This window comes from Filicampus tigris, chromosome 9 (genome assembly GCF_054856515.1).
Source record: "Filicampus tigris isolate MCC_2025a chromosome 9, RoL_Ftig_1.0, whole genome shotgun sequence".
In the NCBI taxonomy this organism is placed as follows: Eukaryota; Metazoa; Chordata; class Actinopteri; order Syngnathiformes; family Syngnathidae; genus Filicampus; species Filicampus tigris.
In genome coordinates this window covers 19,576,162-19,589,878 of record NC_141225.1, presented here as the reverse complement: position 1 = coordinate 19,589,878, position 13,717 = coordinate 19,576,162, and the positions used below count along the sequence as shown (strand labels likewise).

Sequence of the window (13,717 nt, the reverse complement as noted above, 5' to 3'; positions counted from 1 at the left end):
CCCCGCAAAAAAAGAAAGAAATGGAAAGTCATATTTTTTTAAGCAATGGTTTTGTATTACATATTTATAGATCCGAAAACAAATGTTTTAATTTATGCATCTCCTGGATGAAAAACAAACATTAAAAAAAAAAAAAAAATTAAAAACAAACAAGTCAAGTAAATGTTAGTGTTCCACAAGTGCGTGTATTACTCCCACATGAGCCTGAGTCCCACCTGCAGTGTTTATCCACTGCTGAGCTACAATTTCAAAAGCATAAATGAATACATACAGTAAGTCTTGTTTGAGACCAAATTCCGAGCAGGTTGGTTGGCCAATAAGGTATCATGAATGTGGATCTCCTTGTGTGCCTATATGTCTGACTGTGTCCATGAGATGAGCTCGAGCTCGGAATGATGATTGTGCTAAGAAAAGACTCGGCAGCTGCTGCAGAGGATTTACCAGCGCACGTACGCACACATACAAAAATAAATATACAGTATAACACCACCACATACGTACCTGAAGGCAACACGGGATTGGCAGTGTTTTGTTGGCCAATCTTTGAATTCACCTCGTCATGTCATTTTAACTTGAAGTGAACACGAAATGTTTTAAAGAGGACATTAAACAAACAAACAACAAAGTCTGTAAAAAATATGTCCGTAAGTGAACCATTATAATCTGTTACATCTTGTAACTGTGGCAATTTGTCTAATTTACTAAAAAAAAGCCCTCTCAAAGAAAGTTTCGCTTAAGATCCAGAGCCACTGTCAGCTGAACTAAACCGCATGGGACACCATGTCAAAATCAATCTGAATTTTGGAGCTGAATTGTAATGTCACGATCATTCATTCAGTTAAAGACACTTTTCCCCGCCAGTGACTTGGCAGCTTGGCTGCGCGAAGATCCAGAGCCACTTACTTTCTGAAAAGAATGTGTTATATTGTTCAGCTAAGTTGCAGACATGGGAGGCTATTAAGTAGGTTATCTGCTAAAAAAGGACTTGTCACCTGTTAACAAAAGGATAAATACATTAAAATAAAAAACATTTTTTTGGGGTGGGGGCATTCTTTTTAATCATTTGTTGTTGTTTTGACATTATTGCCTTGGTGCCATGATCGGCAAGCTTCAACAGTATTTGCTGCCCTCTGCTGCTCACAAATTGCCCTTAAAAAAGCTTGCCCTGAAGAAGGCCTACCAAGGCTTAAACGTAGTCATCTCCAACTGGCCATGTTAAAATAAAGGCCTTTTAATCCAAAGTACTTTGAGTGCCTCAGTTTCCATTTTTTTGAAGCCCTGCATTGATCCCTCGACTGAAGAGCACCAAAGAGGCAGTTTTGAGAAAACTCAAACCATCCAAGAAGCACTCCTATATGCATTGATTGTTTGCTCTTCATTTTAATAGTGAGTCTGATTGGTCCCAGTGCAACGTGACGTCATCATTACGACAGTAGTGCTCGGCACAAGTGGTGGGAAGTCACAAGCCAGTCTCAAGTTTTTACCACAGGTTTTCCAAGTTATTTGCATATTAGACACTTGGCACTTCGGGTTATTCACAATTTCTTGATGGACCTAAACCATTCTTGGGAGTGTACCCAACTTTTTTTTTCCCCTCAACAGTTTTCTTGAAAAGAAAAAAAAATGACTTTCTTGAAATTTAATTTTGAGGGAAAAAACTGCCTTCACATAATTTTTTTTCTTAAATGCTTCTCAAAAACTTAATTTTGAGAAGAAAAAAAAATATTTTGAAAGAAGACAGCCCTTTTTTCCCCCACGCAAAATGCTGCATCTTGAATGAAAAAGTCCGGGTTTTTTTTAACTTATTTTTGTTTTAGGTAATCTTCTTTGCAAAAATCTTCGACAGGAAGTCTATTTTTTGCAAGAATTAACTTTTTCAAAGCATAACTGAGAAAACAATTTTTTTTCCCCCAAACAAAACATTGTATTTTGCATGAAAAAAAAACATAATTTTACGTGTTTTTTTTTTTTCTTATAGGGTGTTGTTTCTTTGAATTGTCTTTTTCAAAAAGTCAATTTTTAGAGTTGTTTTTAATACTTGAGAATTTGTTTTATTTATTATTTCATATATTCAGGATGTATTTTACAAGGAAAAAGTCTAAATATTACTTGTTTCATCATAATTTTCAAGTAGTATATAGTTTTTTGTTTTGTTTTTCCCCCCGCCCAAGAATTTACTTCTTCGTCTCTTGAAAATGCTGATTTTGAAATGTAAACAAGATAGACTGAAGTCATTTCGTGGAAGTCCAAGTCAAGTCTTTCATTTCAAGTCCTAAAATGGCCAACTTACGCCTGACTCGAGTTAAGTCATGTGACTCCCCACCTTTGCTAGCCTGAGAGGCGGTGTTACCAAGGCCGGCCACCTTTAAACTCCTCCTCCTCTCAGAAGTGCGTACACGGCAGTGACAGTGAGCGCGGCGGCCGTGTACACGAAGGCGGCGTTGTACAGCGTGCTGCGACCAATCCGCTCGCCCAACATCCTCTGGGTGTCCTCCGCAGACCCCGGCGTCCACTCGGACCCCTGCCTGGAACCGCTTTCCAGGAGCTTCCTCATGTGGGACAACTCGCCGCGGACCCCACCCAGGCTTTGCCGTAGCTCCGACACTTGGGGTAAAAGGGAGTCCTGGAGCGGCGAGCGGTTGGCGGTGGGAGGACCGCCCCCCTCGGGGACGGCGATCCCCTGGAGTGAGACCCTCAGGCTGTCAATGAGTGCCCCCAGCGCGTCCTGCTGAGAGCGATGGTTACCGGCTTGGACTTTGAGGGCTTCCTGCAGGCTTTCCGGACCCTTCTGGGCCTCCAGCAACAGACTCTTGAGCTCCTACAAAACACACAAGCAGACACAAATGCGCATACATGATGCCATTTGGATGGTGTACCATGAACACTATACAAGATGTGCAGGAGTGGGCAAAGTTTTTATTAAATAAAAAAAAAAAGAAAGAAAGAAAAAAGTTAAAATGTCAATGTAAAATAGTTGATTTTGAAAAATACAATATATATAATATTCATATATTCATATTTTTCACATTTTTCCTGGACATATTTTTCTATTAAAATAGATTATTTGAATAAATAAAATCATTGATTATTTTAATTAACTATTTTAAAAAAGATACTAACTAAAACAATCCCAAAATGTTAAATGCAAATGTAAAATTATTTAATTTAATAAAAACAATAGTTTATTGTTTTAGCTTATCATTTACAACAAATAAACCAATTATTTAATAAAGAACAAAACATGTTAAATATGTCAAATTATTTATTTGACTTATATTTCTTATGTTACTCAATTAACCAATTATTTTCTAATAATGTTAAACGCATATGCAACATTGTTTCTTACGAATATTTTTATTTTATCATTTAAAATAAATCAATAGACCAATTATTTAATGAGATTGCATTTTTTTCATGTATAGCTTATGTAAAATGGTTTCTTTTCTGAATATTTTTATTGTATTATTCACGATAAATGCAATAATTGATTAGCTATCTTAATTTAAAAAAAATACATTTTCATGGAGCCACTTAAGATAAAACCAATCAAGTGAATGCAAGCCAAGCCCTTTTTTTGGCCCGTCCTCACCTGCAGGCGCACGCGGTTGACGTACGTGGAGCCCATGACGCCGATGAGGGCACCTAGCACCGACCCGATGAGCGACCAGTTCTTGGTGCGCTCGGCCCGTGTCCGCTCCTTCTCGTGACTCTCGCGCACAGCGGCGGAGAACGAGGCGAAGGTCTCGCGCTCGGCCGCTTCGGCGTGCCCGTGCCCCGTGCGCAGGCGCCGCTCGTCCAGCAACAGTCGGTGCTCCAGGGTGGCCAGCTCCAGGTAGGCAGCCTCCTCCCGGGACACGCGCTCCAGGCGGGCTCGTGCCTCCTTCAGCCGACCCTGCACCGCCTCCAGGCTGGCGTGGGCCTCGCGCACCAGCCCCCTCGACGCCATGAACGCTGCCTCCGCCTGCAAAGACATCCAGGATGAATTAGTCCTGTGATTGGCTAGCAAAATGTCCAAATTAGAGGTTGGGGGGGGGGGGGGGGGTTTCGTGGTTGCTTTTTTTAAAATTGAGTTAGGGATAAGCTGAACACTTTAAATTTCGAAAAAGTCAATTATTTAGCTGGTATTTAGATTGGAATGAATAGGGGATTTTTTGTAGGAATTATTGTGAAAAATGTGGAATTGTGTAAACTTTTGAAATACTGAAAAGTGTTTCTGAGGTGATTTGAATGAGCCAAGATTTTTGATCTTGAATGGAAACAAAGTGGAACATGTTTGTTGAATGTCACATCCACTATTTGTCTATAGTGACTCCGTGATTGACAGGCGACCAATCCACTCTTTCTCTATATGTGCCCTGCCTTTGACTGCTGACCAATTCACTTGGTCAGCGCGTGGCTTGTCTCTATGTGCCCTGTGACTGACTAGCAAGCAGTCTACTGACCTCTGTGACTTTGGTCTGCGCTTGTCGGACCTCGTTGAGGCCAACAAACTCCTCGTATTTCCCCCACCAGCCGTTCATGGTGGCGGCAGCAATCAGGGCAGACTTCTGGCCCCACTGCTGCCCCAGGCGAGCAGCGTGCTAGACGAGAACAATATTTTTTTTATTATCATTAGAATTATTACTATGACTATTAGTCAGTTAAAAAGAGATTACAGTGATACCTTGACTTTCAAGCTTAAAGGGGAAGTCAACCCAAAATGTTAAGGTCTCTGAACAATGAATCGATTATTAAAATAGTTGCCAATTAATTTTATTATCTATTAGTTGTCCATTAATCAATAAATAGTTGCACCTCTGCTATAAAAACATAAAAGAGAATGTAAATAAAGTAAATAGACTGGTTTTATAAATTGTTTCATGCGTAACTAATTCTGACTCGCACCACAAATACCCTCTCAAAACAACCGACCATGTGAAAAAATTCAAGATACCAATGTTTTCCCATTGGAGAAAATGACTGTTCTGAAGCGTTTGACTTACCTGTATGGCAGACAGTGCTCGCTCCTTCACGCCGTCGGGACCAGCCGAGCCCGAGCCGCTGGGTTGGTGATGGGTGCTGTAGGTCCGAACCATGCGCACCCGGACCGACAGGGGACCAAGCAGGAAGAGGCGGGACCAACACCCCGAGCCATGAAGTCTGTACCTGGCACGATTATGATCAACGAATAAAGTCTGCATCAATGAACTGATTAAAGTTGTATTTAATTGTTGCATAATTGAATTGGAACGTACCTCATCAAGAAGTGCAATATGGAAATAATCAGAGTTTCAATTTGTCCACAGCGGTAGAGCTACCACCTGTAAGTGATATTGTTTAATAAAGAAAGATTTAGATTTAGACAACCATTTTAGCACTATGGAAAGCATTCTAACAAATTGCATCGATTCGAGTAGATTTTTACTTATGTACAATATACTTACATCCTTCCAACCTAGCATTTAGCATCATGTCTTGTTTTGTCACACGAGATGTATAAAACAAACACATACTAATTGACCTGCAGAAATTTAAACTGAATTTTTAGTTAGGAGTAACGTGAAGGTGTGAGTTACTTTATCTTTGTTTATGGATTGCCTTAATCACCTGAAATATACTTCTCGTACGTTGAGGTGGTGGACTGGAAGTGTTTTCAAACTAAGACTCTCAGACTACTTTTTTCCTCCGAACCTCATCTCTAAGAAGGCACTGAAAACTAGCGTTTATCACGACAACAATCTCTCGTCCTCGTCCGGGGAAACATTGCCCTTGTAGTCATATATTCATCTTCTTCTGCTTGTCAGTACAACCGCCGACAGCGCAACAAATCCCCACGCCGTGCAAGACATTTTTCAGTGCAATGGTGTCTTATGATCGCTTAGAAAAGGGTGTGAAAAAACGCTCAAATAAACCACTCAATGAAGGGAAACCCGCTGTAACAAATAGCAAATTCTTACCGGAAGTCTCTTACCGGAACTCGCTTACAATCAGTTCCCCATGTGTACCTGTCAGTGCAGCACTTAGGTCAAATTTACCCGGAAAACACTGGTGTGCAAAGAACAGACTGAAGTACATGTTATTATTTTATTGATTATTTTAGTTTTATAAATCAAGAAAATTCATTAAACATAAACTCACAAAAAATCATATTAATGATTTTTTCTTTCTTTTAAGAAGCAGGAAACAAAGCGGAACATTCTTCATCAGTTTTCACATCAGTCTGGACTGGTTTCGGGGTGCAGCTGTGCTCTGTGTCTTCATGCCGATGTGAAACAAATTACGCAAGGTAAATAAACCTCCGTAGTTGAACCGTAAATTCAATCTTTTTAAATATATACAATTCACTGCATATCCATTACTTGCATGCAATGTGCATAACACCAAAGAAACGCAAAGACCTCCAGTGCAATAAGCCAACATGTCATAATAAATGCTTCCGGTTAGCCACGAGTAATGAATTAGCTTTTTGAATTGCCGAATCGTTAGTTTATTTCAGCTTTTAATGCTTTTATCTATTTTACGGTTAACAAGTCTATGCTGCTGCCTCTCAAAGGTCATATTTATATATACCCTATCAAAATGCCAAAGGGATCTGCTCTCGTGTTTGTGTGTACATTTGCCGTGCAGTCAATCAAAAATAATAAATTGTGCGTCGTAAAACCGTTTTTTAATACATGTGAATATTTAATTTCGTAGTTCTGCATCTAGTTAGTGTGACTATAGTTTAAAGTTCGCTCCTACTAGCACTAAAGTTTTGTATCCTCTCAAACCGTAAGATGGCGCTGCGAGCCTGTGGCTTCATTGTGTTTCGACGTCTTGCAAGTTGCGTTCCTCCACCGGACAACATCGAGTATCTCCTCTTGCAGACCTCATATGGACAGCACCACTGGACCCCACCTAAAGGTAAAAGAACCGAAAAGGCTTTACCCTCGTCAATGGCACTGTGTGGTAGTAGTGTTTTCCCAACCTTACACCAAGTGACTACCAGGTGAAATGTAAGGGTGGACCTAATGACAAAACAAAATGTTTATATTCACATTTGAACATTACCTACATTTCCCAGTTGAAATGAAAATAATTTGTTCACCATCAGGCCATGTGGACCCAGGTGAGGATGACCTCACCACAGCTCTTAGAGAGACCAAGGAAGAGGCGGGCCTTGGTGCAGAGGACCTTCAGGTAATCAAGGGCTTCCTGAAGGAGCTGAGCTACGAGGTAAGAGGCCAACCCAAGGAAGTGCTGTACTGGCTGGCCGAGCTCCGAGACCCTGGGACGGAGGTCACTTTGTCCAGTGAGCACCAGAACTACCGCTGGGCCCGGTTGGAGGACGCCTGCACTCTGGCCCAGCACAAAGACATGCAGGACACTCTGAGAGCAGCACACTTATACTTGGAGGCTCAGCAGGACAAGCAGTGACACACGGGCAGGTCTACAAACGCTGTCGAGTAACCCTTCTTAATAAGTAGTAAATACAGTACAAAGGGTTCCTCAGTTTACAATGGAGTTCCCTTCCTACGGCAAATTTGTACGTGAGTCGGAACGCACCGTAGTCTGTCACAGATCTACGCTACCAAATAATTAAAGCCATAATTAAAGTGATTTTTTTTTAAAAACGGTTCTAGGCCATAGATATAAGGACATCAAATGAAAAACAGTTGGTACGGTGGTAACTGAGCGCACCTTCTTGTGCCGCATGATGCATTCTTCACTCTGATGATTGATCTTAACAAACTTCAAGTGTAATTATGTTAATTTCAAAAGCAACTGAATTAGTTACATGGTCTATTGTAAGACACCATCACTGAAATGATGGCTACTACATGTACTACTGTATTTTATTATTATTGCAACAATAGTCATTGTCATGATCATTGTGGTTGATCACCTAAATGTTAATTAACTATGTGAATGTAAAAAAAATAAAATATGGGAAATAAGTTACAGTTACTTTAATTCCAGGAGTTCCAATAGTAGTAGAATGACTGAGCCTAATTTCTGGTTACATCTCTCTGTAAAAATAAGAGAGAAAGTAGCTGTTCTGCTAAAAGAGGAACTCTTATTCTATCGGGGGGGGGGGGTTGTCATTAAGGAAACGTTCCAAGCAAAGACCACACAGCTGGACACAATAACCACACGGTAGAAATGAGAAGAACAGAAGTTCAATTATGGTACTCTGATATACTACATTGCTGTAACATGTTTTTTTAAATTTCATGTCACATATTACTGTAATTAATTAACATAAAGACTGCACCATTAGCCCAGTTTTAGATCACATGGTACAAGACTGGTATGGGTTGCATGCACAGTGCTGACATTCAGAGCAAAAACTACTGCTTATTATGTAGTAGTATTTTAAAGCAAGAATTTGTATGATTTGTATTGATATACAGAATATTACATTTTTGTGAGTGTGAGGGATTTGTTTTTAAGGCCTTTTTTTTTTTTAGCCCAAATACATTTTGAAATAATTTTACATTAACTACCTGTATATGAAAACGTTATTATTTATAGTATATATTACAATATGTATTGCGCTATGGCGTCTGTCACTCACATTTTTGTGGACGCTACCCAGTTATTGATTTAAAAAAAAAAAAAAAAAATTAAAATAAATTCTCAATATTAGATTATTTGTAAATACAGCCATAAAGTGGCATCAAAAAATGAGACGTGTATTTGAGGTGGGGTGCCAATTAAGTGGAATTTTGGCCCAGAGACATCAAGTGAAGGCTGTTATTTAAGTTCATACAATTAATACTACTCAACATCCTCTCTGAGTAAAACCATTATGTATGGCTACATACGACTAGCATTCAATAGCATACTGCTTTATTGATGAATTCCAAATGTTACCGCACCAACTGTGCCTCGTTTTGCAAGTCAACCCTTATTTCAAACCCTCAGAAACCAGCAACTCGTGTGGTGTATTTTAGATTTATATGACTTGTCGGCTCAATGCAAAACTATCCAGCCACAAATAAAACATGGGCATTTTGGTTACTATGAAATTTTTTATCGGTGACACTTGCATCCGCAAATAACACACTAGTGAACAAAATAAAGAAAACGCCAAACACATACAGCATTTAATATCAATAGGTTTGGACACACTCCAAAGACGCAGTCCGATAGGTGCGTGTGTGAGACCAGGTGACATCCTCGCGATGATCTCAGATAGTTTCAGCCGGGTGGGGTAAACGAAGTGATATCTTAAATTGTCCGTGAAAGAGGAGTTTGGGAGTCATTCAGTTATCCTTCAGTACAAAAACAGGCTGGATAATGAAGTAAAAGTGCTGACTGATTGATGCGGTTGTACACTGAGGACTAATCGGCACTGCTGACTCTGATTTATACATTTTGGTGAAATTTGGGGGTTGAAACCACTCACATAAGATGGCTAATAGTCAAGAAAAACTACCAGGAGCTAGTTAGCTTTCACTGCCTTAAGAGTGTTAAACATTAGCCCAGTCAGATAATCCCAATTCACTTTCATGTCATGATCTTCAAAGTTGCTTTTGTCATTTTGTGACAAAAGCAGACTGCAAGTGGTGGTAGGACAGCGTCACATTCAACAGACGCTTGAGATACGGTACATGAAATGTCATCATGGGAAATTAAAAACAAAACAAAAAAACATCACATCTGGGCGAGAACACAACAGAATGTCAGGCATGTCACAAACTCAGTTCCATTCACGATCCACTTTAGAGTTTGATGTCCTCTTTTTGTTTCAGTGAGTTTCCATAGCACAGGAGGAAACGTTTCACTCCTTTGGTTTCACATTCAAATCAATATGTCTCTCTTTAAACAACTTGGAAATCTGCTGCTCCGCTTAAAAAATGAAATCATTAGGCTGTACTTCAATTCCTTGGCATAAAATCCAGCCAAATTTGCCCAATGCTTCTGAACACATTTTAAAATGTTCCGCACTGCAAACACCAAAAAACGTCACGTGAGCAAACCCACTCAAAAGATGCAACTCTGCAGCTGCTCTACAGAGACCAAAACCCTGCCAGTGTCCAAATTCAATACCGCCCGTAAACATGGTTACACACATCACACATTGTCGTTTTCATTCAAATGCAAACCGAGATGCATTTTTGACAACTGTCCCGATTGACAGCTGATAAACTGGACCGTGCTGCGGCACAGTATTGGTGCCGTATTGTCACTGAAATTGCGTCCGAGCATAGAAGCGGCAGGGTGTAAAAGTGTAACATTTTCACATCAGTAACAACATAGTGTGAGCAACCTCTGGAGAAAAAAAAAAAACATCCTCTGCTTGTGTGGATTTTGGTGATTTTGGGGCAAAAAAGAGGAGAATTTAATCAGGACCGACACTTGTAAACACTCCTGTTGAGGATTTGAAGGCTACCATTTGCCCTCTTAAAACATACAAAAACAAAGAAAACCAGGTGACCAGTGTCCCTTGTTGCTTTTTTTTTTTTTTTTCCTCTCTCAGAGAAAGTCTATAGAGGCCCTGAGGTTTAAGAGGCAGAGAGGGGAGCAGAGAAAGTCTTCAGCTTGCTCACCCCTTTTGAGGGATCGGTGGTGATGGACAGGGCACAGCAGAGCTCTGTGTCAACAGTTTTGCTGATTACATCGAAAAGGCAGACGTGAGCAAATAGACTGCCATGAGACACCTTGCCCGGCCGGCCTCCCCGCGGCTAAGTCGTTCGCCGTCGCTTTGTCCCTTTGCCACCGTTTATGCTCGTTCCTTGAAAAATCAACACACGCTTAGGAGGACATTAAAAAAAAAAAAGAGAAAAAGTGACAAGAAGGTACATGTGGGATGGTGCTTAACACAAAAGCAGACAGACACCCAACAGTGGGGCTGGAGAGAGTGCCACCAGGCCGTTGTTTTCATCATTTATCAAATACTAAGGTTGACTAAATTGGCAGACAAGGCATTAGTTTGAAGAGATAAATGTCAGTTAGAATTTTGATAAAGGTCCAAGTGACCCACACTCATCAAGACTACCATTACCTGAAAAATGTGATGAGACAGTTACCCACGATAGACAGGGTGTCGCAAAATTCACCATACGTTTGTTTTTCTATTTTCTTCCCCACCCAGTATCATTCGGACATACGCGAGAACATTTGACAGCTTAGCCTTAGTCCAACTGATAACTGAAATGAAATAGAAATAAACCACAATAATAAGCATTTGTTAAATTTCTCTGTCAGTCAGTCAAAACTGAGCCTTATTGTCTGTCTTAGATCTCATGACAGTGGGCAAGTGTACCTAATGAAGTGGTCAGTGAGTGGTCATCTGCTTCTCCAGAATATGAATTCTTCAAACAAAAAATGTCATTTAACATTTTCCAGTTTAATATTTAGAAGGATGTATTCTCAAATCGACCTCAATGACAAGATTGAAAAAAAAAACCCTAAATATAACCCAAATCATAAACACCAGTGGGGGGTGCGTTGAAGCAACACCGAATCATTTCGGCAATACATTTGTACCAAACGGGAGTGCAAGCTGTAATTAAGGCAAACGGTGACTCGACAACAAACCTTTTTAGTGAAATCTTACGTAAAAAGTACTGGAGAGACATTATTTGACTAACTGTTTAATAGATGATGAAAAGTTTTTGGCAGTAGACTTTTGACCCCACTGTGTACACACACATGCGCGCGCGCACACACTAACGCACACAAAATGAGGCGGGGGATGCGGGGAGTTGGCAGGGAGCAGTAACGATCCAGATCATCATGATTCTTCATTGCCAGAGTCATCCTGGTTGTCATAACATCTGTTGGACGTCCCGCCGTCCTCCACAGAACCGACCGCTCCGGCTTCGCCTATAGACTCCATCTCGCTCTCGTCGTCGTCCTCCTCGTCCTCCTCCATGTCGTCGTCGTAAAGGTCATCGTAGAGAAGGTCTGAGCTACTGTCCTGGGAGGGAACCCTGGTCTGGACGCAGTACTCCGCCAGTGTGGTTGGCACCTTGACGCCATCTCGCTCGGCATCTGCCGCTGTGGACATCACCTGTTTCCTGTGATGAGATGAAAAGCAAATCAGTCTCAGGTTATCTGTGATTACATGACGGATTAGTTTAAAGAAACACCACATGCACACAGACCAAGTGCTTCCACTCCCTCGTTATGTGAAACAGCCTTTTGAATATTATTTTAAGGGTAAATCAACCCAAACATTTTTTTTCATAATATGTTCCCAGCAGGCTCACTAGTTCAAACACTGCGTTCTGATTAATATTGCGTTTGTATGAGTTAAGCGGCACAATCCACCCGTTTTTAGCCATCTCAGGGGGCGGCCATTTTGTCATTTCTCTCGACTGAAAATGACATCACAGTTGGTTCAGGCCTCAGGTAACAACCAATCACGGCTCAGCTTCAGAAAACAGGTCAGCTGTGATTGGTCGTTACCTGCGCCCTGAATAGTTGTGATTTTCAGTTGACAGAAGTGACAAAATGGCCGCCCCCACAGATGGCTAAAAACGGGTGGATTAACTCTTATTCCACAAACGCAATATTTATCAGAATGCTAGCAGAGAACATATTCTTAAAAAAAATATGTTTGGGTTGACTTCCACTTTAATATAAAGTATACTTGAATCATTTCACAAGTGCACACTTGCTCTGTATTAAATATAAAATGTGTTAGTAAAAACAGCACTACATTTTAGAGCTAGAAGGGCACGAGCATGCACCCAAACCAGTGCCACTGACGGCACTATCCAAAGCCTTGAACCATAAACACTTGGTAGTACCCTAGGGCCACTAAATTGATTAGTAATCATTTATCCAACCCGAAGAAAGTAGGGGTAGGTAGTATCAATTTGTCACAAATCTTATTATTACAAACTACACACATTTTATAGGGACAGCACGACACCACAGATTCTTAGTGTACGCCAGGACATGGCCGCATCGTATACATGCAACATTACCTGATAATCTCCGCATACTCTTTGTCTTTGCCTTTGCTGTCCCTCCATCTGCGAAACATGACCGAAGCGTCCACATTGGCAGGGGAAAAGGTATTTGGCTCGTTGAGTAGAGAGATGACGCTAAGCAGGATGGTCCTATTCAAAAGAAAAACATGCAAACATAAGCACACAAGCCAGAATTAGTTTTTGGCAGTCAAGAACGCTTCCAATGGATCCTCGCTAAAACAGGCTGAAGAACGCATTCTGGCATTTTGACCGTCCTTGGCAAAAATGCAGCCTTTGATTAGGAAAATGTCCATGTGAAGGATGTGATTTCACTGGTGGACAGACAAGAAGACATGATTGGGATTTGCAGGCGATCAGGCTAACCTGCCTCATTTTTTGTTTTTGAAAGGGGAAGTCAATCCAAACATTTTTTTCATGAGTATGTTCTATGCATCGCAGTTGGTTCAGGGCTCAGGTAACGACCAATCACGGCTCACCTGTATTCTGAAGCTGAGCCATGATTGGTCGTTACCTGAGCCCTTAGAAACTGTCATGTCATTTTCAGTCGACAGAAGTGACAAAATGGCCGCCCCCTGAGACAGCTAAAAAACGGGTGGATTTTAGTGCTTAACTCATATTCCACAAACACAATATCAATCAGAATGCAATATTTAGACTAGTGGGGCTGCATAGAACATATTATTGTCAGACATTTCCACTTTAAAGACAGGCCTTTTCTTAAGCTTTGATGTTTGCTTGAACCTGTCTGACTGGTCTTGGATGCCATAAATAAGAACGCGAGGATATGTGTTTGATGTTTGTCTTATTTG

General features: G+C 40.8%; 3 protein-coding genes across 9 annotated transcripts in view; 1 reads left to right on the top strand and 2 right to left on the bottom strand.

Annotated features, from left to right (window-relative positions):
- Positions 1-1,360: 1,360 nt before the first annotated feature.
- On the bottom strand, positions 1,361-6,029 carry ccdc51 (coiled-coil domain containing 51). Of its 3 annotated transcripts, none has more exons than XM_086041623.1 (6): positions 5,937-6,029; positions 5,235-5,300; positions 4,983-5,145; positions 4,443-4,580; positions 3,590-3,961; positions 1,361-2,818 (listed from the first exon to the last, which is right to left on the bottom strand). In XM_086041623.1, exons 2-6 carry the CDS (start codon positions 5,237-5,239, stop codon positions 2,366-2,368), a joined length of 1,131 nt encoding a protein of 376 aa, XP_085897749.1. In that variant the 5' UTR covers positions 5,240-5,300; positions 5,937-6,029; the 3' UTR covers positions 1,361-2,365. The 3 variants fall into 3 exon arrangements, with proteins under 3 accessions (XP_085897749.1, XP_085897750.1, XP_085897748.1); XM_086041624.1 differs by having other exon boundaries at positions 5,951-5,971; XM_086041622.1 differs by lacking the exon at positions 5,937-6,029 and adding an exon at positions 5,587-5,928.
- nudt2 (nudix (nucleoside diphosphate linked moiety X)-type motif 2) lies at positions 5,892-7,916 on the top strand. The gene is made up of 4 exons (XM_086041625.1): positions 5,892-6,048; positions 6,154-6,265; positions 6,756-6,882; positions 7,073-7,916. The coding sequence occupies exons 3-4, from the start codon at positions 6,756-6,758 to the stop codon at positions 7,393-7,395; spliced, it is 450 nt and encodes a 149-aa protein (XP_085897751.1). The 5' UTR covers positions 5,892-6,048; positions 6,154-6,265; the 3' UTR covers positions 7,396-7,916.
- Positions 7,917-8,973: 1,057 nt separating this feature from the next.
- ube2r2 (ubiquitin-conjugating enzyme E2R 2) overlaps positions 8,974-13,717 on the bottom strand; it is a 22,924-nt gene continuing 18,180 nt past the window's right edge. For all 5 annotated transcript variants that reach the window (XM_086040459.1, XM_086040460.1, XM_086040461.1 and 2 more), the window contains 2 exons: positions 12,903-13,037; positions 8,974-11,987 (listed from right to left, as the gene is read on the bottom strand). In XM_086040459.1, the coding sequence (XP_085896585.1) occupies positions 11,702-11,987; positions 12,903-13,037 (421 nt within the window). In that variant the 3' untranslated portion in view covers positions 8,974-11,701. The remainder of the gene's footprint in view (positions 11,988-12,902; positions 13,038-13,717) is intronic.